This window comes from Leptinotarsa decemlineata, unplaced genomic scaffold, assembly GCF_025532065.1.
Source record: "Leptinotarsa decemlineata unplaced genomic scaffold, Ldec_3_MD MMD2_P_RNA_scaffold_5, whole genome shotgun sequence".
NCBI classification, from domain to species: domain Eukaryota; kingdom Metazoa; phylum Arthropoda; class Insecta; order Coleoptera; family Chrysomelidae; genus Leptinotarsa; species Leptinotarsa decemlineata.
Genome location: NW_027412532.1, coordinates 1,760,825 through 1,784,530, shown reverse-complemented (window position 1 = coordinate 1,784,530; position 23,706 = coordinate 1,760,825). Strand labels below are relative to the sequence as shown.

The following is a 23,706-nucleotide window of genomic DNA, read 5'->3' as shown; positions in this document are numbered from 1 at the left end:
CCGAAGTTGGGAAGCTCGTGTTCAAAAAAATGTAGGTAAAGATCTCCATTCAGAAGTAAGGGGAGAAAATAGAGTCCAACTTCATGTTAAATAATTTCATCGAAAACCGCCTCCTCCAATTCTACAGTTATTGTACTCTGTAGCCGTCCTACTGCAGAATTTGTTTCAAAGCTTCCAGATTCGGAAAGTCGCCGGAAAAGACTCGCAAATGTCGCTGCACAAGGAGTCACGCGTTGGATATACCTTTTTTGATAGATGCGTCTGGCCTCGCTTGAATTTCCGTCAGCCAAGCCGTATGCAAAAACCATATCAGCCGTTTCAGCATTCGTAAATTCGGGCATGGTACCCAAAAATCACTTAATAAACTCCGAACTGTGAATTTGTCAATTAATAGTTAAAAATGTGACAGTGAACTTCTATTTCTATGAACAAACTTTCATAGCCTACTCGATTTAATTAACTTAATTTGCAAGCGGAGAGTGACAAAAATTATTGAAATCAAATTTGGTTTTAAAGTGATATGCATCGATATTGAAAATTGTAAATATCTCAAAAACGATCATCTCCAGCGTTGTTGAGGAGGTGTAGCTTTTCTACTTTGAAAAGTTGTGGGTATTAGGTTTTTTCATGTAAAGTACCAAAAGTTTACTGTCAAAAAAGTTAGGGCAATTTGAAATAAATAATGATAGCGTAGGCAGCGTCCTCTAGATGTTACATGAAAATTAATACGTAATTATGTCGAAATACTTTCTACCGACGACCCAAACATAGCATATGGCATATTTTATGACCTAATCAAAAATCTAGTTAACATTATTTTCAGGCTGAAAAAATGCTCGAGAAATGTTAAAGACTGTAAAAGCTGGATGACCAGGAGCATTAAAATATCCTGCAAAAATAAAAGAAAACTTTATCAGATGAAACTCCAAGGAAAAATTTCACAAGACTATTTACATAAATATTGCAAAATACTTAAAAAAGTGATTAGAGAGTCAAAAAAATTGTGTGACAACCAGTTTATTAATAACGCTACCAATAAAGGGAAAGCAGTGTGGACATTGGTACAAAAGTACACAGGGAAAACAGAAAAGAAGAATGTTTCAATTTTAAGAAATATTGATAAAGAAGAAAAAGATAAAAAATTAATCTTAAACAAAGTAAATAGCTTCTATATAAATCAATGTTCTGAGTCTATCGTCATGACAACAAATGAACATACAAGTTTACATCCAATAAATATAACCCTATTTCTTGCACCAACAACTGAACATGAAGTAATCTCTACAATAATGTCACTGAAAAATCTAAAATCGGTTGGCTATGACGAAATCCCGGTAAAACTCTTGAAATATGTTGCACGTGAACTATCAACACCCCTAGCAATTATTATAAACATGATGCTTAATAAAGGAATATTTCCTGACAAATTAAAAATAGCTCATATAAAAGCAATCTTCAAAAAGGGTGACAAGGATCAAATAAAAAATTACAGACCTATAGCATTATTATCAAATATTAGTAAGATTTTTGAAAGAATCATATATAATCGTCTTATATCCTACCTTGAAACATTCGAACTATTAAGTGATACACAAAACGGTTTTCGAAAGGGTAAATCGACAACAAGAGCAATTTATCAAGCTTTATGTTCAGTCATAAATAGTCAAAACAACAAGAAACATAGCTTAATGATTAACTTAGATCTTTCAAAAGCTTTTGACAATGTCAATCATAAAACATTGCTAAATAAACTTGAGGCTTATGGAATCAGGGGAACCTCAGCTAACTTGATAGAATCATACTTATATAATAGAAAACAGTACGTGGTCGAAAAATGTCACATCACAAATGAGGTTATAAGGTCTGATGAACTAACAATAATTAGAGGGGTACCACAAGGATCAATTCTAGGTCCATTGCTGTACATTCTCTATACCAATGAACTACAAATGGACAACAACCTAAACACTATACAATTTGCTGATGACACAACCGTTATCCTTGAAGAACAAAATGGAGATGACTTGGAAAGAAATGTGTTCAATGCTTTAAGTACCCTGGAAGCTTGGTTTGCACAAAATCACCTAAAGCTGAACCCTAATAAAACACAGGCAATCAAATTCTCACAGTCAGCTGAAAATGATTATACTTTTTCGGATGGTAAATCAACAATAACAACTAGTAAAAGATCAAAATTCCTGGGAATTGAGCTAGATTTTAGACTAGATTGGAAATCTCATCTGGATACTTTGTCAGAAAATGTTGCAAGGCATTGCTATGCCCTAAGAGTCATCACTAAAACAATAAATGTTCAAGCGTCAATGTCTGTCTATTATGCACAAGTCCACTCAAGACTTAAATACGGCTTAATTTTTTGGGGTGCATCTGTGAACGTTAAAAAAATTTTTTCACTTCAAAAACGTTGCCTTAGAATTATTCATAAATCCAAACAAACTGATAGCTGTAAACCTTTATTCATAGAAAAGAAAGTACTAACCCTATACAGTCAGTATATTCTCGACAGCATAATGTTTATTAAAAGCAATCCAAAGCTTTTTAACGACTTTGATAAAGCACACATCTACCCAACAAGAAATAAAGCAGATTTGGTTACTAATATTCCTAATTTTACTTTTATTCAGAAAAATATACCGTATACTCTAATAAAAATCTATAACAAACTTCCAAATGCACTAAAAAGCCTCTCTAAAACAACACTCAAAAATAAACTTAAAAACTTTCTTCTAAATAGAGCATACTACTCAACTGATGAATATTTTAAAGATACCATCCCTTCAGATTTTACCTGCTGAAATGTCTCACATTTAATTGATTTTAATTTTTAAATGTTTTTAACTGTATATTTATTACACTGACATGTTCTACGCTCATCTGGGCATTTTACTTCATTGTAATTGAACAAATAATAAATAAATAAATAAATAAATAAATATGATTTCCCACGTCAAAAAAACTCCGGGTACCGAATTTCGTGCAAATAACTTATTTTTTGCAGGATTTTCAGAAAGCGTACAAAAAATTAAATTTCAACACCCCGTATCTCCGGACACAAGTTCATATAAACTTTTTTTTTTAAAATTGTCTTGGGAATACGCGACTTGAATATTTTAACGTAATTATGTTACCCCCTGTATATTAAGTTCCTCAAATTCTAGAAATTTGGTGAACTGGCCTCTCGCTAAATGAATAATATTCTCCAAAAATATGAATTATTCACAACAGACTGTTTCAGAGACAATCAATTTCGACACTAGGTGGTTAGAATTTTTCTTCAACCGTTGAGATTTGAAAACAAAAATTCTCATTTTCTGAAAGTTTGGTCAATCACAAAAGTATCAAAAAGCTATTTAACACAAATACTTCTTTCACACAAAAGAACTGCTTCGAAAATAGTGTTCTTGTATCTGGTGTATGTAACTAAAGATTGTTTCAATTCTAAACATCTATCTGGAAAATCTAACTGAAGGAGAATTTAACAATACAAAACTACTCTTAGCAGGAGGTGCACATTTGCAAAATCAAATGCAGCAACAGTTGAAACTGGTATAGGTTGGTTTTTCATTATATGTCCATTATATCTGTAGCTTGCCTTTGGAGAAGTATTTTGAATTGAAACAATTTCTCAAATTGAAACTAGGGAGAAATGAATAAAAAGATACATTTTATAAATCATTTATTATTACATAAACTTAGTTTTGAATACTTTTCGAGAAATGCCATTAACATATCAGTAAGTGGGCCTACTTGAAGAAGGGCTACTAATCATTCCTTCGGTGTCAATTGATACGACACTGATATATTGGCAGCTTGACCACCTAGCCCTGCCGTATCGTCGCCCACGTATATACCAGCGATGTGATGATTTTCCAGTTGAAAGTCTGTGTGGACACCCCTAGCGTCATTTTTGGTGCCATATCCCACAACTCGGCCGTCAGAAAGTGCAAACTCCAAGTAATCCAAAGCTCCATTACCCCAGACACTCAATCTTGTACAGAAAGCACCTTTGAATTCGACGTAATGTTTCTCAGCAGACCATTTTCCCAACTCATGCGAATCACCATTTTCAAAATAGATCTTGAGTCCCCCGATTTTGGGAGGGGCACCTCTATTGTTTTTCCTCCATATCCAGACATCGATCCCTGTAATCTTATTGCGTTTTCCGTTGATCAGCTTCGGTTGAAGTGGCTGTTGCACCTCTTCGAGAACCATTTGCCTGGCTTGGATAGGAGTTGGGCAGCCGAACATGGTGGAGTAAGTTATAGCGTCATTGTAAGGCTTTGTTGTCGATTCCGGGTGTTCCAAGAGATGATTCCAGTAAGCGATGTATTCAGTTCCGTTGAGTCCACAGTACGTCCGTACAGTGACCAGAGCATCGTACACGTGGTCAGGAATGCATGTGTTCAGCTGGTTATTGATGCGCTCATTCAATACGCTAGTGATGTGCTTGATAGCGCCATCTGGTCCTTGGATCAGTCTCTTCGAGTAGTCCTTGAGCCTCTGCACATTTTCTTCTGAAAGCCCAATTTGCTCATGGTTCAAAATACCGAATTGGTGTAAAGTCATTCTCAGGGTCACCAACGAAGAATACATGGGCAGTAACAGGTAGTTTATTTCACCAGCCCTAGCATTATCCTCACTTCTGAACATAAACTTATGCTCGAAACCTATCATGTCCTCTGCTATATTCATGAAGTGTCCAGAAACGTTCTTGTGTCTGTCCAAGTCCATTTTGAGCACATGAATCCTTTCTTTGAGGTGTCTGAGGTTGCCTCCCAGAATTCCTGTGATAACGTCATTGGTTTTGGTATCAATCATTTCTTCGACTTGATCCTTGACTTGGTCCCAGACGCTGGGTTCAGATTCTGGCCAGAAGAATCCTATCAAGGGGGCTAAAAACTCTCCAACGACTGGTATTTTCCCGACTCCGAATTCAACCAGTGTTTTGGCTACTTCATTAATGTCTATATTCAGATCCCAACCGCGTTCTTTATGCGTGTACCAAGAGTAGCGATTGCCCTGGTATCCAACATGAACCAGGGCTCTGGATTTGCTGTTTTCGTTCTCCAGATAAACTCCTGTGACGTAGTATGGTCTGTTGTGCATGTCCAGAATTTTTTCTTCTCCGGGCTCGACTGTTGTTCCAGTTACCGATCCTATCCATTGCGCTGCAGTTCCGTATTTGGCCACTGCTTTCACTGGTACCCGGCCATAATTGTAGATTCGGAAATTTCTTCTTACCGATGGAAATATGCCTGAACTGTGTTCCAAAGCGATTCTGTTAGACTTTGGTTTAACTTCGTGACCACCCATGTAGTATCTTTGATTGGATGCCATTGTTCACGTTAGTACCTGAAACAAAACGTACTTGTATTGAAATCACAGAAAATAAAGTGATTGCAGTTACATGCAATTATCAGACGCCTATCCATAGTCTTATGATGTGAAGCTTAGTACAGACATGCGTGCAATTCAACCGCTGCAACTGTTGAAAAAACATGCAATCGAGCGTTTTGGAATAGGATTTGTCATAGTTATTTTTGTTATTTTACTTCTAGAGTGCTTGTCTATCTATGAGTTGACAGCAGAAAAAATGAATCGGGGTTCTTGAATTAAGTGTTTTAGAAAAAGTCTCTATCCTAGATATTCTCAGCTTACATCACTTGACATGAGAAAAAAGTGCCTTATCAGTACATTTTTTTTTTAAGTTCAAGTTGTAATTATCTGCAGTGAATGTTGCCTCTCTTTCTAGAGAGTTTAAAAGTCATTGCTTCAAGCACTCTATTGAAGAGTCAGAAGAAATGTAATTTCCATACTTCACAGTGTGTATATTACATTTCCAACTCCCTAAAAAACGGACTACTATTGTATTAGTTGAAATGCGGCAATAATTAGAAAATCACAATTTTTTTTGTTTCATGCCCAGTTTATTTTGATGCAGTTATATGACTTTTAGAACATAGTTTTCGTTTTTGAATGATATGATTAACGAAATACCACTCGTAGTTTTTAAATAACCCAAGGTTTTTAAGGAGATCGCAAATATTTGGTGGCTTGGAACCAATAATCAATTTCAATTAGTTTGCTGCCGTCCTTTGTCTGAATTTCATTAGTTCGGACTTTCATTGTGTAATATGATAAAAAATGATTTGAAATACCTGAAAGGACCAATACAATCAAAATGAATAGCTGGAAATAACATTTATATTAAGCAAAAAACCCTGAAATGGAATTACAATGAAATAAAATTCAAGCAAAAAATTGAAAATTCGAACAAAATATGAAATGAAAGTTGACGTTTCGATTGTTAATATCCACAATCATCTTCGGGTGAATACTTGTACTCAGAGTTATACAGTCCACGTACAAAATCAATAATGCGTTTTGCATATGTGAAAGCAAAAGTAACGTGAGAATTTGACAACTGTAATTCATGTCAGTATCAGAGAGTTGAAAAAATAAAAGGTATTGAAGGAGACAATAATATTCAATTGAATTTTTCATGAACCCAATAATGAATGAGTGAAGGGAACAACTAACTTCTATGAATTGAAAAGATAGGACTTACCTGAAGTATTCAGTAGAAACTCTATCGAAAATTGGACACTTCTGATTCTCATCCACCGTGAGCAGCTTTTTATAGTTAAATTTCACCGATAAACAATACCCACCCCTCAGGTGTTTCTGTTAGGATAAAAACATTCGAAGGTTGGTTGGTAAACCGCAATATTTTCGAATCACCTGATTAGTGGAATATTTTGCAGGATTGTTGTTATTGATATCAGTCATAGTTGTAATCGAACAATATGCAAGTCTTTAGGAAATGGGCGCTAAATCAGCGAAACAATCAGATGATCAGCATGGGTTTGTTTGAAACAAGTCGTGTACAACCAACATTGCATGTCTTTCACGATGTGAATCAGAAGCTCCTGATAGGAAATTGCAGGTCAACGTCATTTATACAAACATGCAAAAAGCTTTCGATGAATGCGATTTCTTCATTCTTCTCAAGCGTCTATCAGAATTTGATTGTAATCAAGTTTGGTAAAACAAATATCAAGTTACCTGTTTGATAGAAAATAGTATGTAGAGTAAGAAGACTTTGAATTTGCTCTATTTACTCCCAGTTCTGGGTGCCTCATAATAGTGGCCGGTCATCGTATCATAAAAAAAAAGAAAACGATTTATTTCCAACAGGAGTACCCAGTTACAGGAAATGCTATTATTACAGAGTACATACAGTGTCACCATTGAAGTGTGCACCATATGGGAAACTTTTTTTTCGAAGTTTCAATGAAGTTTAACTTCGGCACTTGTTTGTGCTTCAAATTCAACTCAAAATGATGCGGCCAACTGCGACCCACTGACATTCAGTGTTTGTCAAATTCAACTTTTTTTTTTAATTGAAAAAGTGCATTTCTAGATCGAATTTAACAAAAAGTTACTTGCAAAAGTTGTGTCTACGGCAATTTCATATCCATATGCCAAATTTTATGCAACTGTGATAAAGTTAACGTTTTGCTCATTTTTGACAGATATCCCCTTTATTTTAAAAAACAAGTTCGGTTAATTGTCATCAATTCATGTATACATAGCAAACTCATCATGGAATTTAACTTTCCTGATAAATTTTCACTCATACGGACATTTTTAGAGAGAAATTAAATATTTGCTATAAAAATTTTAACATGACTGGTGCAAAGTTTCAATCACTTGGCTATTTTCTTAAACAAACCTTTGATTTCGAAAAAGCAGAGGTAACTAAAAAAATGCAAATAATTTCGATAGAACTATTATTGTTATCATTATTAATTTTAAACAACAATAATATTATAGAAAATACAAATGGGTACAAAAAATTACTTATTGATCTAAATGAGGTTGTCAAACACTTATAGCCTACATTTCAGTATGTCATCCTCCACGTTCAATACAAATTATGGTACTTCTACTGACATCTGTAACTGCATTTTTAATGAATCGGGGATTTATATTTGCACAGCACTCGCGAATGGTATTTTCCAGATGTTGTATGTCAGTAAATGGTCTACTTCGGTAAACTTTTTGTTTCAGTTAACCCCACAAGAAAAAGTCTAAAGGCGTCAAGTCGAGTCAGTACCTTCAATTTTAAAAAAGCAGACAACTCAAAAACTACAATAAGTATTAATAAAATTACTAGAGTTGAAATTACATCAATATTTCAATATTCAGTATTTACAGATTATTTATAAACACTAACTGGGGCGGTAAGGATGCTTAATCACATTGAATAAAATGTTTAAGTAGGTTTTGACAAACAAAATGCATGCTATGGTAGTATCAAGTTGTTGATTTACTTGTCAAATTTTTAACAGTTATTGTTGCAATAATGTGGTCTCTTCAGGAAAGAATAGAAATAGTTTTGATATGTGGTGAGAATACACCATACCGGCAAGCAGCTAACATTTTCAATGAACGGCATCCAGGAAAAAATGTACTGTCTGTACATACTACTGTGTCAAAGATAATGTCGAAATTCAGAGAAACAGGATCCGTAGCAAATCAATTTAAGAAAAAGCACACTCCAAGTAAATATGATGAGGAGGCCCAACTTAACATTTGTTTAGAAGGTATTGAACACGGGCAAACGAGCATAACCGATATTATAAAAAATACCGATAACAAGAGAGAAAGTGTAGAAAAATGTTATTAAAGAACAGATTTCGGCCTTACACGCCAAAATTTATTAACACATTAAAAGAACGAGATTTTGATGTCCGTTTGGGGTTTTCATTCTGGTTTCAAGGAGAGAGAGAAGAAAATGTAAAGTTTCCGTATACAATTTTATGGACAGATGAGGCAACGTTCTCTTCAAATGGAACGGTAAGTTCTCAAAATTGCCGATGGTGGGCCCAAGAAAATCCCAATTTCACAGTTGAATGTGGTGATCAGTATTCCTTTGAAACTAATGCATGGTGTGGGATACTTAACGACCAAATAATTGGGCCATTTTTCTTTAGGGAAAATGTATCATCCGTCGGTTATCTCAACCTTTTAAATAATGAGGTTAGTGAAGTTTTAGATAATATGCCTTTAAATATTAAATACGACCTATGGTATCAGCTTGATGGCGCACCAATACATCATACGGTTGCTGTAAAACAGTCCCTCCAACAAATGTTCAGAGGCAAAGTTATTGGACGTAACTGGGAACATTATTGGCCACCTAGATCACCCGACTTAACGCCTTTAGACTTTTTCTTGTGGGGTTACCTGAAACAAAAAGTGTACCGAAGTAGACCATTTACTGACATACAACATCTGGAAAATACCACTCGCGAGTGCTGTGCAAATATAAATCCTCGATTTATTAAAAATGCAGTTACAGATGTTAGTAGAAGGTTCATAATTTGTATTGAACGTGGAGGATGACATACTGAAATGTAGGCTATAAGTGTTTGACCACCTCATTTAGATCAATAAGTAATTTTTTGCACCCATTTGTATTTTCTATAATATTATTGTTGTTTAAAATTCATAATAATAATAATAGTTCTATCGAAATTATTTGCATTTTTTTTAATTACCTCTGCTTTTTACATATCAAAGGTTTGTTTAAGAAAATAGCCAAGTGATTGAAACTTTGCACCAGTCATGGTAAAATTTTTATAGCAAATTTTCACTTTCTCTCTAAAAATGTCCGTATGAGTAAAAATGTATCAGTTCATGATGAGTTTGTTATGTATTCATGAATTGATGATAATTAACCGAACTTGTTTTTTAAAATAAAGGGGATCTGTCAAAAATAAGCAAAACCGTTAACTTTTTCCTAGTTGAAACATTTTCGGGTGTGGCAATATTCTTAAACATTCATAAACAGATGATGCATCGAACAAGTCATTGCATCTTCCGTTGTTTATAATTTTCCAGATTGTCTTATTTTTATTGCTGGAAAGGAATATTTGATTCGAGTAATATTTTTTTTTTGCTTCAAGCAGCATTCCTTTGTATTTTTTTTACTCATTTCGTATTGCCATTTATTGAAATAGCTAGGAGATTCCTGAAGATGAAAGTATTAGAGAGATATTCATCGACGACCACTTGCAGGGAACGTTTTTTCAGGAAGCTGAAGAGCCTTACACAGAAATGATCCGACAAGCATCGAAGTTTTGCCGGCAAACTCTCATGTCATACACGGTCAAAGGCCTTAGAAATATCAAGAAAGGATTCTACACGCATTTAGAAGTATAACGCCTCGAATGTAACGAAACGTGTTGAGAGAAACAATTTAACGAGCTGAAATGTGTCTTGAACAAGGAGAAATGCACTTTAAAAATTAACTATGGTGAAATTTTCAAGGAATTAGGTTATTGCAGGAAATGTAAATGCATAGCTGAAATTATTAGTAATTTTTTTTAATCTTTGTTAGTGTTTCGGAATAAGAAAAACAAGTTGTTTCGTTTGTTGAAAAACACCACTCACCTCAAATTCTCATTGACACCATCGATAAAGGCAAAAGACCTCGAACTATGTTGCGATTAAACGAACATTATTGGCAAATTTTATATTTAGAAAACCTTGAGAACCTATTCCTACATATCCGGTGTACTTACTTGGATGAAAACATTCAGAGGATGTTAGATATACCGCGATATCTAAATATTCAATAAAAAAAATTGGAAATCGTAGGTAGAAAACCAACTTCATTCCTGATTTTAGTAAGTTCCGAATTTATTTATTTCATTTCAAATTATCTAAGAACAATTCATTCAGGCCAGTCTCATCTCACTACAGAGTAGGTAAATGGACTGACACCTATCAGAAAACAACTACTCCCCTGGCTAATACCACGAAGGGCGTTGGATTATATATCTATATAAATTTATAACAGTTTTGTACTCGTTGAAATATCTAGTATTTCACTACTGAGCTGAAAATACTCCGAAATAGAAATATTAGTGTGAACAGTATTCAACAAAATGCAGTCTGTTTTGGCCCAAGGATCCAGCCCTTTCTACACGAGAACAATACTTTATAAGGCAGTTCGTAGTTGACAGTTGAAGGCATGAAGTCAGAAGTCATTTCCAGACCTCTGACAATTAACAGTCAATTAACAGTGTGTTGAACTCTGCATTAAATTGATTGGTGCAATTAGCAATGTGCACAAGTCTACTTTTTGCGAAATAGCTTGATACATAAGCATAATTAAAAAACAATATCAATGAAAAGTCAATGATTTATTCTTTACTGCACTTTTCAAACAGTTAAACTTTGATTTACTAATTACGAAAAATTACAACGAAATTAAACTAAGGGTACTGTGGAAACAATTGAACTGAACTGAATAAGCAAAATATTTTATTGTCATATGACATTTGTTGAATAACTCAAAAAAGTGTTTACCAGTTTAAGATTTGAAATAGTTTATTCGTTGTCTAGTGTGTTAAAAATGCTGAATTTTCAAGAGAAAATTGAAATCGTTTTAATATGCGGCGAGAATACCGGTCACCGACAAGTAGCTGATAATTTCAATGCCAGACATCCTGCAAGAAATATTCATCAGTCAACAGTTAGTAGGATCATAGCTAAGTTTAAATCTACTGGCTCGGTTGAGAGTAATTTTAGAAAAGCACATCAGCCTTCTAGACATACTGAAGAAGTGGAATTTGGAATATGTTTGGATGTCGTAGAACATAAAAAACAAGTATTCAAGATATTGCAGATAGAACAGATGTTAACCGAGAGAGTGTACGACGTATGTTACACAAAAATAAATTTACGCCTTATAAACCGAAATTTATCAATACATTAAAAGAAAGGGACTTCGATATGCGCTTGTATTTTTCTTTTTGGTTTCAAGGGGAAAAAGAAGAAAATTATCATTTTTCTTATCAAATTTTATGGACAGATGAAGCGACCTTCTCTTCAAATGGCGTTGTGAGCTCGCAAAACTGCAGGTGGTGGGCAAAAGAAAACCTACATTTCGTAATCGAATGTAGAGATCAATATTCGTTTGAGACGAATGTATGGTGTGGCATATTAAACGATCAAATTATAGGACCATACTTTTTTAGACATAATTTAAATTCTGCGGACTACCTACACTTTGTGAATACCGAACTATCTGAAGTTTTGGACAATATGCCCCTTCACGTGAGAAATGTTGTGTGGTATCAGTGTGATGGTGCACCTATTCATACTACAAGGGTGGTTAGAGAGCGTCTTTTGGAAATATCTAGGGGCAAAGTAATCAGTCGCAATATGGAACACTTTTGGCCGCCTAGATCTCCTGATATAACCCCACTAGATTTCTTCTTGTGGGGTTACTTAAAACAAAAGGTGTATAAGCAAAGACCTTTTCGAGATATAAACCATTTAGAGGCAGTTATTCGAGAATGTGTTGCAAGCACGAAACCCCGTAGTATAAAGAATGCAGTTAAAGATGTTTTAAGATTGACAATTGATTGCATTGAACGTGATGAGAGGCACACCGAAATGTGACTTTTTATTTTGTATTTCTATTGGTATTTACATGGTTTAGGCATATGTTTCGATTTGATTTAGTGTTCTCAATTTAAATTATAACTTTATTTTAAAAGATGTTTGTTAGAATTTTTTACGGTTTAGTTTTCTAGGCAACAAAATCTAAATTGATTTCTGAAGTAATTTTGTTCATTCATACCTCATAAAAGATATTTAGTAAATGTGAAATTACTTTGGTATAATTCCTTCCCTTAGTTCAATTGCATTGTAATTTTTCGTAATTAGTAAATCAAAGTTTAACTGTTTGAAAAGTGCAGTAAAGAATAAATTATTGACTTTTCATTGATTTTGTTTTTCAATTATGCTTATGTATCAAGCTATTTCGCAAAAAGTAGAAATAAAGTGAAATATTTATCTGTTTTTAAAAACTGTATCAACTTTGCATAATTTTTGGCATAATTGTTTCTGGTGTTTTAAATTTTTGCGAAATAAGTTGTATTTAGAATTGCAATTGGTAATAAAAATGCGTTGGAAAAATAAGTTAGGCATAAAGCACTAACTTTGTTGAGGTTTGGCTAAATTTGAGAAATCGGCAAAGGTCAAACTTTCGAAAAACTGTAAAAAAACTAAATTTGTACTGAACATTTTTTGGAAAAAATGACAAATTTGAAAGGGAAGAAAAATCACTTAATCGGTCATATGCATGTCACTTGGCATCATTTTTAAAGCACAACCCAATGGGGATATCAAAAGTTGCTTGAAGAGATGAACAAAAAAAAATCCCATTTGATGCGGACTTTATGTGTGACACTGTATATTGTAAAATAATAGATAAGTCAAAATGTAAAATTAATTTAGGTTAATATACCTGTATGGTTGGTACGCCTGGATGGTTTACCTGTATGGGTTACCTTTATAGCTTAAATAGGATCACTTGGTGATCGGAACACGTGTTAAGGTGTTAAAAATAACGATTTGGTATTGGGAAAAAACTCCAGTAATATTCATTACTACACCGAAGGTTCTAAACAGTGCATCATAAGTTTGTGTAATTTGATCAACGAATACAATTTAGAAGAAAAAGATTTGGAAAAGCTGAATACACTTATTTGAATTAATGAATCGAAGAGGTTTTGTATTAAAGTGTATAATATTTTAAAATTCTTGCAAAGCGCTTTCGACTTTCGTCATTATTAGTGCTCACCTAAAAGAGTGATCTAGTTGAAAAGGGAATTTAGTGATAATTGAAGTTGTAACATTTTTTAAGGTTAAGAAATTTGGAAAAATTGTTTGAGATTACTTGTCAGGCAACAGGAAGTATCAAAATGAGTGAATTGTACATTTGTAATATTTGAATTATATAAAACAAAATAGGCTTATAGCCAAGAAAATACATTTTGAGGTTTGAGGCCATGTGGTTCGGTCAAAGTATCATATGAAGAAGGACAACTTGAGACAGAATGTGTCAAGTGTCATGTTGAAATAATGGTACCAACTTGAGGAGTGATCCATTATGGATTTGATTGAATATGTAGAGGAAAAATATTGAATAAATTATATTAATAAACTGTGATTAATTGATAATTCATAATCCTCTTATGAAGGGGAAGGAAATCTCTGTTTAAATTTACTTGAGTATTCAAACAATGATCATTGTTGGAAAGTTCTTTAGAAATCTCCAACTCTTCAAACAAGTCAAGTCTAAGGAAATTTTTATTATCTATTTTATGTAATATTTTGGAATTTCTATTGGGACTAAAGTTGTGATTGTGAAATTTAGATGGTTTTGGGTTCATTGAACCCACTGTTTTGAAATTCAAACTGAGGTGAAATGAATAAAATAATACATGTTATGTACGATTTATTATTTATAAACTCAGTTTTAAATACGTTTCGGAAAATACAATTCATTCCTTTGGTGTCAATTGATACGACACTGCTATATTGGCAGCTTGACCAGCTAACCCTGCGACATCATTGCCCAAGAAGATACCAGCTATATGATGATTTTCGAGTTGGAAGTCTGTGTGGACATTCCATGCTTGTGTTGTGGTACCAAAACCCATAACGCGGCCGTCAGAAAATGCAAACTCCAAGTAATCCAAAGCTCCATTTCCCCAGACACTCAATCTTGTACAGAAAGCACCTTTAAATTGAACGTAATGTTTTTCGGCAGACCTGCCATATAACCTCACATACACTATAAGTTGTTTTGAATTATTATTTTATGAATATGACTGTTTTTTACCCTTATTGTAGCATCCCTGATGATGATAATGAAGATTATCGAAAGCTTGGAATCTTTGTTATAAGAGTACACTAAGTTTTGGCCTGCTGCATACCCAAATATTGTTTCGAAGCACAGCTGTTGCTCCAAAATTTGTAATTCAAACAATAAATACCCCCTCTATGATGCTTTGATCTCTGGACATGAACTACAAAATTCAAATTAACATTTGTAGGTGGAAAAGAGCGAATTAATACCAACGACAGTTTAATCGTGTACATTAGGGAGTGTACATAATTAACAGGAACAATTTTTCAGTTGTTTGCATTTTAAACGATTTTTTTTTGCCTAAAGTAGTATATTTTTATTTTTTCATCTGAAAGCTGATGTAATTATGAAAAACATTGGCGGTGTGAATGTTGTCTAGGCCAAAAAAAAGAAACCTTTTTGACTAACTGAAAAATTGAAAAAAATGTTTTTTTTTTCGTAAAACGCGAATTTCTCAGAAACTAATTAACTTATCGCAAAAAAAATGCTCCTCATTTGTGATAAAAAATAGTACAATTGCTTGAATTTTCATAGTGATACGCCTTTTTTTCGTCAAATGAAAAATAAAAAATGAAAAAAGTGTTTTTTTTGCGTTTTACTCGAAAATTTTGAGGTTATGTGAAAAAAGTATAGGTACAAAAGTTATAGATTTTTTCATTATCTACAACTTTCTCATTTAACTTTTTCCTCTTAAATAATTATTTTGTCCGCAAATCGCGAAAAACCATTTTTCACCCATTTTCACATCCACCCCTCCGCCCCTGCAAACATTCAGCAGTTGAATTTCTGCCCCAACATTACTGACTACCTTCCCAACCCATTCCCGTTGAGTTCACCCTGTAAGGAACTTTTCTGAAAAATCAGTATTTTTCAACATAGTACGCCTGGCCTATAAGTTGAACAGAGTTTAATTTCTCATTATATGTTTGTAATATTTGTATCCTGTCTTCAGAATAGTGTTTCGGATAAACACCATTTCTCAAATTGAAACTGAGGTGTAATGAATATGAAAATACATTTGATGAATCGTTTATTGAAATACGTTTCGAAAAGTACTATTCATTCCTTTGGTGTCAGTTGATACGACACTGCTATATTGGCAGCTTGACCACCTAACCCTGCGACATCATTGCCCAAGAAGATACCAGCTATATGATGATTTTCGAGTTGGAAGTCTGTGTAGACACCCCGAGCGTCATCTTTGGTGCCACATTCCAGAACGCGACCGTCAGAAAGTGCAAACTCCAAGTAATCCAAAGCTCCATTTCCCCAGACACTCAATCTTGTACAGAAAGCACCTTTGAATTGAACGTAATGTTTCTCGGCAGACCATTTTCCCAATTCATACGTATCTCCATTCTCGAAATAGACCTTGAGTCCCCCGATTTTGGGAGGGCCATCCCCATTGTTGATCCTCCATATCCAGACATCGACTCCTGAAATCTTATTGCGTTTTCCGTTGACTAGTTTTGGTTGAAGCGGCTGCTGCACCTCTTCCGGAACAATTTGCCTGGCTTGGATAGGAGTTGGCCTGCCGAACACTGTGGAGTAGGTTATGGCGTCATTGTAAGGTTTGGTTTCTGATTCTGGGTGTTCCAATATATGCTTCCAGTAAGCGAAGTATTCAGTACCGTTGAGTCCACAATATGTCCGCACAGTAACCAAGACGTCGTAGACGTGGTCAGGATTGCATGTGTTCAGCTGGTAATCAATGCGATCATTCAAGACGCTCGTGATGTACTCAATAGCGTTATCTGTTCCTTGAATTAGCCTCTTCGAGTAGTCCTTGAGCTTCTGCACATCGTCCTCTGAGAGCCCAATTCGCTCCCGGTTCAGAATACCGAATTGGTAGAGCGTCATTTTCAAAGACACCAACGCAGAATACATGGGAAGTAGCAGATAGTTTATTTCACCAGCCCTAGAGTTATCCGTTTTCTTGAATGTAAACTTCTGCTCGAAACCTATCAGGTCCTCTGCTAAATTCATGTAGTATGCAGAAACGTTCTTGTGTTTGTCCATGTCCTCTTTAAGCACTATAATCCTCTCCTTGTATTGCCTGAGGTCGCCTCCCAGAATTCCTGTGATAACTTCGTTGGTTTTAGTATCAATCATTTTCTCAACTTGGTCCTTGACTTGGTCCCAGACGTTGGGTTTAGAGTCTGGCCAGAAAAATCCTATCAAAGGAGATAAATACACACCCACGTCTGGTATTTGACTGACTCCGAATACTACCAGCTTTTTGGCCAATGCATTGATGTCTATGTTGAGATCCCAATCGCCTTCTTTATTAACGTACAAAGGGTACCTATTTTCAATGTATCCAGCGTGAACCAGGACTCTGCAGTTGCTATCGTCATTAGCCAGATAAATTCCTACGACGTAGTATGATCTGCCTCCCATGTCTAGAATTTGTGATTCTCCGGGCTGAACGGTGGCTCCGGATATCGTTCCTAACCACCCAAATGCAGTTCCATATCTGGCCTCTGCTCTCACTGGTACTCGGCCAATATTGTAGAGTCGGAAGTTGGGCCTGGTTTCAGGAAAAATGCCTGAATTGTGTTCCATAACTATTCGGTTTGCTTTTGGTTGAACTTGGAAACAATTGATGTTGTATCTCTTTGCGGTTCCAAAGTCAAACATTGTATGCGTGAGTACCTGAAACAGCACTTACTTGTATTGGAACAGAACAGAACAAAATGATTGGTGTTATGAAAGCATGCAATTATGTGACGTTTTTCTATAGTTTTTATTTTTTGAAGCTCAGCTCGGACATGTGTACAATACGACTGCTGTAACTGTTGAAAAAATATGTAGTCGTACGTTTCAAAATATAATATAACAAATCGGAGTTTATAAATGGAGGGTTTTGGAAAAAATCTCCATCGTAGATACTCTCAGATAACACTGACATAAAAAAATTAAAGTGTAATATCAGTTAGATTTTTTAAAACTCGTGTCATAATCATCTAGTGTAAATGTTACCTTTCCCACTAGAAAGTTAGAAATGTTTGCTTAAAGCGCTCTATAAAACAGGAAAAAATGAATAAATATTCCGAAATATAATCCCGAAACAATTATTTCTCCCAACTGCCTACACTGTAGGTTCTGGTTCCCAGATGTTTCTGGTTCATCCAGCAAAATGTTTAAATTTTGAGTTTATCAATTTTCATATATTCCGAATGGAATAGCTTCAAACCTTCATTTTCTATGTGTAAAATTTCGAAATGTCCGTTGAAGATATAATTTTCTTCTAAAAGACGATTCAATGTTCTGAATGTTATGCCAGTTTAACCAATATATACCTTAGGACAAGTTCCACAATTTACTTTACATACCTATACTCCTGATTTTTCGAATTTGTTTTGTCTGTATAATTTTTTACTACTTTCCCAACGTATTACCTGTTCTATATCCAATTTCAATATTTTACACGCTTTATATCAGCCTCATGTATGTATGTTTGTTTGTATGTCAGTTTGTTTGTAATCTGTATTTAACAGAATTATCGACATTATTGCTTGATCTATTCGCGGGCAGATGGCGCTATACATAACCTCGTTGATATAATTGAAACTCACTTTACATGTATTTCTTCATTTTGGTATCACGTTGTTTTTTGCCTTTCAGAAGGTCATGAACGTTTTTTTAGTTGAACTTTCCTTTGGCCACTTAATTCTCGATACAGCTCGAAGTAAAAATAATAATTTATTTATAGAAACTATTCGTTTCCCACCCTCAGGCTCATACAAGCTAATAAGCCTGATGTGGTCCTTCTCGACCACCAGAGCAAAACGATATTTGTCGTGGAGTTTTCAGCTCCTGGCGAGACGAATATCGTCAGAAAAGTGGAGGAAAAACGGATAAAATATCGAGATTTTCTCTTCGAATTCCGCAGACTCTATCCAGATCACTCTGTCAAGATGGTTGTTCTGATTATTGGAGTCCTTGGTGGAGTGATGTCCTCTCTACTCTCGAATCTTAAAATCATACCGGCTTGCCGCACTAAGGCAGAAATCTTAGCCACACAGATGCAGAAGGCTGTCATTCTTCGCTCACTGCGTTTGCTCAAGGCACATGATTCTCGGACCCAATGATCACTCACCACACGGTGTGGGGAGTGGTCATTGGTTGATAATGCTTCTGTTGGGTGTCGATGTCGTACTCTTGCATGGGGGCTTCTTGTCACAGCATGCTTTCTAATGATTTCTACATTGTCGCCTTTTCTAGCAAACTTCTGAGTAAGTGACGGTAGTGACCAGTGAGTTGGTACAGCATAAAGTTTGGAGGGTTGTGTTTAGCGTTATTGGGATGCTTTAATCTTGTTATTGTCCTTACAGCCGTTGTTTCAGATACTTTAATTGTTTTCAAGGCCCTTTGTTTGATATTGAGAAACAGTGGGTGAGATTATTCAATAAGTGGACGATAGATTAGTTCATATATTCGGCTTGCTGTCGATATGTTTGCACCTGCTCCCGGGTTTGTCATTACTTGTGAAATGTGCGGCTCTTGCAATAACTTTCTTTTTTTTGTTATTGACGTGGCTGTTGAAATTTAGTCTGGAATCAAGCGTAACACCTAGCATGTAAGATATGTTGGAAAAAGGTGATTGTTGGAGAAGTTCCGATGATTGAATATGATGAACTGAGACTTAGATGGGTTTGGCTGGAACCTCCATTCATTGAACCAGTTATTGTTGCAAGATGTTCCAAATTGTTGATAACTGTGTCTAGCGTTTGATCGTGCGCAATTAGGGCGGTGTCATGTGTCATGATAATTTATGCTTCATGCCTGAAGTGGTTGATATCCGCTTGTTGGTGATGATGAATATCAGAGCTGTGTAACCCTGTGGAACTCCCTGTTCTGGGATAAATTCGTCTGAAAAACTACTCAGTATTTTAGCTCTCGGTTTCTTGTCAATTAACTGATTCCTGATTATATGTACTAGATAGTTAGAACAACCAGTTGATGCAGTTTGATGCAGTTTGCAGTGCCAGATGCCATCGAATGCTTTGTTCATATCCAGAAAGATCGCTGCCGTTTTGTTGTTGTTCAGCTTGGTTGTTTCAGTGTTGTTCGTGAGAGGATGTACAGTAGATCTTCCTTGTCTAAATCCAAACTGATAGCTTGGAATTTTATCATTATTCAGTTGGAGTAAACGGTTTCGTGAAAGTTTTTCAAAGTTTTTTCCAAGTACAGGCAGGAGAGTAATCGGACGATAATTGTCTGTAAGGGAGTGATCCTTGTTTGGTTTTGGAATTGTAATTACTGTGCCAATTTTACAATTGTCAGGTATATAATGAGTTTTGAGGCAAAATTCATAGCTTTTCATGATATACTTGTGAATCTCAGCTTTCTCAACATGTTTCTTGTGATATAGTCATGCTCTGGAGCTGAGTTTTTTCCCTGATATAAGATTTCAAAATATTCTTCTTCATCTACATTGAATGTATTATTTTCTTGTATGAGTATCTGCGAAAAGTAGTTTTCGTACCAATCGCTCACATTTTCATAATGATTGCGGTCGAAGTTCAAGTTGACGCTTTCTTTGTAGCTTTTTTTGAAGTGTTTAGCAAATATGTAAGCTTTTTCGGGGGGTAACTCATATTCAACTTTGTTATCTATACTATTTTCGGTATGTACTCCATCTTTTTTGTATTTGGATAATTTCAATATTTCACTCCAATAGGATTTGCCCCTCTTTTCATGCCCCTCATATATTTGAATCCATTTGTGGGTTCTGTAATCTTGAATCAAATTTTGAATATTCTTGTTAAACTTAATAATTGAAGCCTCAAACGTTGGATCTCTGTTTGCTCTATATTCACGATACATCTTCTGTTTCAGACAATTAATTACAAAAGTCTTTTATTTGTTGATGGTTGATTTCATCTTCAAAAGTATTAATGTAACTCGAAATATATTTACAAAATAAATTAAACTGGATTACCAATTGAGCTTTCCCAAACATGTACGTAGCCGCGAAATTCGCACATTCGCCTCACTTTTTCAACAATCCAAGTACAAAATCAAAGGTACAGAAGTGTTTTTCATATGAAATAGAAAATATGAATTTTTCATGAATCGTTTATTGAAAAACTACCAATAATGATTGAGTGAAGGGAACAACTAACTTTAATAAATGTAAAAGATAGTACTCACCTGAAGTATTCAGTAGAAACTCTATCGAAAATTTGACACTTCTGATTCTCATCCACCGTGAACATCTTTTTATAGTTGAATTTCACCGATAAACAATACCCACCCCTCAGGTGTTTCAGTTAGGATAAAAACATCCGATGGTTGATTGGTATACCGCATTATTTTCGAATCGTATCGATTAGTGAAATATTTTGCAGAATTGTTGTTATTGATACCAGTCATAATTGCAATATGCAAGTCTTTAGGAAGTGGCAGCTAAATCAGCGAAACAATAAGATGATCGGCGTCGGTTTGTATGAAACAAGTCGACCAAAACTTCAGAGACTCTTTATTGATTCTTGAATCAAAATCAGATGACTGGACAATGGGAAGAAAAAATGTTCTATAGTAAATTTTCATAAACGTTTCCACCAACTTCCATTCAATGGTACAAACCAACTTCCATTACCGCCCCAACATGGTTGAGAATCTCTGCAATACCTCATGATATTCTCTCCCAAATCTTCTAATGTTGTTGATTCTACATACACTTCAGACTTCAAATGACCCCATAGAAAGAAATCTACAGGAGTGAGATTCGGAGACCTTGGTGGCAATTCTGTAGGACCTCTTCTGCCATTTCATCGACCAGAAAAATGATCAGGCTTATTAGCTTGTATGAACCTGAGGGTGGGGAACGAATAGTTCCAATAAATTCGGCACTTCTCGTTCACCACAACGGATTAAATATCCCCCGGAGCGTAGAGCAACACCGGTGTCTCGTCAATACCGTAAGAGTGCCGTAGATGGTAATATAGCACTCTTAGGGCCGCGTTATGTCGATGGATATAGGCCGAGACCGCATATGCTGGACATGTAAATTATTATTATTATTATTACTATATAGTTTTGTCAACAATGACAGGAAGCATGAAGTGGCAAATGGTGCCATCTGTGTGTCAGTCCATCTAGTTATGACAAGAAAGCTCCCGGGAGAATTGATCAGCGTGGTACTCGAATTTCAAGAACATCAATTAACATCTGACTGTGTTTAATTAACAACGGATTTTTGAATGTCTTCAAAGAAAGTAGTTTACAGGAGTTGAATTTCATAACGACTCTGTCAGATCTAACTGGAAATTTTTTGTTTCACCACTAACGGAAGGAGATAAAATGACAGAAATTCTTATGTAAAACTAGATTATTGTCTGCATCAATCTGATAATTTGTCGTCTAACTGTTTGAGAGTTTATTAGCCGGTCTACAAATTCTCAGGTTTTTGGTCATAATGTTTCGTCTGCAATTGCGGCGGACATCGCGTCTCATCTGATAAGATCTTCCGCAGGAGTAGACGAAAGGTGACCCCTAACACAGCAAATAATTTCCAAAAACATTTCTAATAAAATCGGCCCAAACATCAACTTTTTGTTGCTTTCACGTATGTCCAAAGAAACTATTCATTAAACTGAATTTTTGTAGAAAAATCGCACATAAAGACTGTGTGTATCCAGTAATGAAAACTGGAAATCTATCACGCAAATGAAATAGCATCAAATTTTACTATCACATTGTTTCGTGTAGATGTTGTGAAGGAAATTTTGCCCCTCTAACTAATTATATTTGGATCCAGACCTGCTTATTCTAGTTCTCCAACATTGGTATCAAATTCAGATTGTTTCACTAACTCACACTCAAATGTTAGTAAAAAAAATATATTGAAACACCAAAAACTTACATTTTACTGCCACCCAGCAGGATTGAAGAGAAGGAAATGTGCTGCATTGCTGATGATCAATAGATACTCAAATGAAGATCTGAATACTGTTTGTTTATGATCTTGACCTCTCTCAATATTTATGAAGATTTATATGCTCACATTGCAACTTTGATCCGGTCACTGAATTAAAGGTAAAATGCTCAGCAAGTAATCTGTGCAAAGTTTGCCTATTTGGAGATTGTTTTATATTTCTATATCCTGTGATCGCATCAATCTCGATATCTATGAACTTGAAATATTAAAAGATGGAGTTCTGAATACTGAGCGTTTTTGTTTTAGAATATTGAAGTTGAGATTGGAACATCTTTCAATGCATGTATTTACTTAAATGAATTTGAATTATTTCAGTTTAATGCCAATAATAAAAAATATGAATTAATGATAAATTCGTAATTAATGATGATTTTCATTTTTCATCAACTGTTACATTATATTTGATAATTTTATTCGTTAGTTAATATCTAAATACAGGATAAAGATGTATAATGTGTAATGATATGATGATGGCGTACAGCGCCATCTGCCCGCGAACAGATCAAGCAATAATGTTGACATATCAAGGAAGTTATGTACAGCGCCATCTGCCCGCGAATATATCAAGCAATAATGTCGATAATTCTGTCAAATACAGATCTCGAGCTTGGGAGTTAAAAAAAAACTGAAGCTAATAAAAGCGTGCTCAAAATTATAGTAAAAATCAGACAAATCCTATTTTTAATTTCGTTGAAGACGAAAAAAAAAAGGATTTTGGAGTACTTCAACGGTCGGAAGACAACGATGAAGTAGAAGAAGATAATTGAAATAATAAGATGTAGTTCTTGCAGTTTTTTCGATTAATATAATAATTCAAATCTCTCGTGGTCAATCATATCCTAACTATAAAAAGAGGATATCAAAGTTATCCCAAATTTTATGTAGAACAATTTGACAACCGGTATACTTTTTACGGATCGACGGAACCATGAGCATAATTACTGCAAATAATTATTGAAGGGTATCTGTATCTGTAGAGTAGGGAGGGTGAGTGTAAGCCCAC

The 23,706-nt window shown here is 35.0% G+C and overlaps 2 protein-coding genes across 2 annotated transcripts; both read right to left on the bottom strand.

Moving 5' to 3' along the window:
• Positions 1 to 3,677: 3,677 nt before the first annotated feature.
• Positions 3,678 to 6,716, bottom strand: LOC111517490 (uncharacterized). Its single transcript, XM_074169207.1, has 2 exons — positions 6,587 to 6,716; positions 3,678 to 5,370 (listed from the first exon to the last, which is right to left on the bottom strand). Exon 2 carries the CDS (start codon positions 5,353 to 5,355, stop codon positions 3,784 to 3,786), a length of 1,572 nt encoding a protein of 523 aa, XP_074025308.1. The 5' UTR covers positions 5,356 to 5,370; positions 6,587 to 6,716; the 3' UTR covers positions 3,678 to 3,783.
• A 9,052-nt stretch (positions 6,717 to 15,768) lies between these two features.
• Positions 15,769 to 21,019, bottom strand: LOC141479918 (uncharacterized). The gene is made up of 2 exons (XM_074169206.1): positions 20,915 to 21,019; positions 15,769 to 17,410 (listed from the first exon to the last, which is right to left on the bottom strand). Exon 2 carries the CDS (start codon positions 17,393 to 17,395, stop codon positions 15,815 to 15,817), a length of 1,581 nt encoding a protein of 526 aa, XP_074025307.1. The 5' UTR covers positions 17,396 to 17,410; positions 20,915 to 21,019; the 3' UTR covers positions 15,769 to 15,814.
• Between the last annotated feature and the right edge of the window lie 2,687 nt (positions 21,020 to 23,706).

Excerpts from the sequence above, each read along its gene's own strand:
- LOC111517490 (XM_074169207.1), bottom strand. The coding sequence starts at position 5,355 with ATGGCATCCAATCAAAGATACTACATGGGTGGTCACGAAGTTAAACCA.
- LOC141479918 (XM_074169206.1), bottom strand. The coding sequence starts at position 17,395 with ATGTTTGACTTTGGAACCGCAAAGAGATACAACATCAATTGTTTCCAA.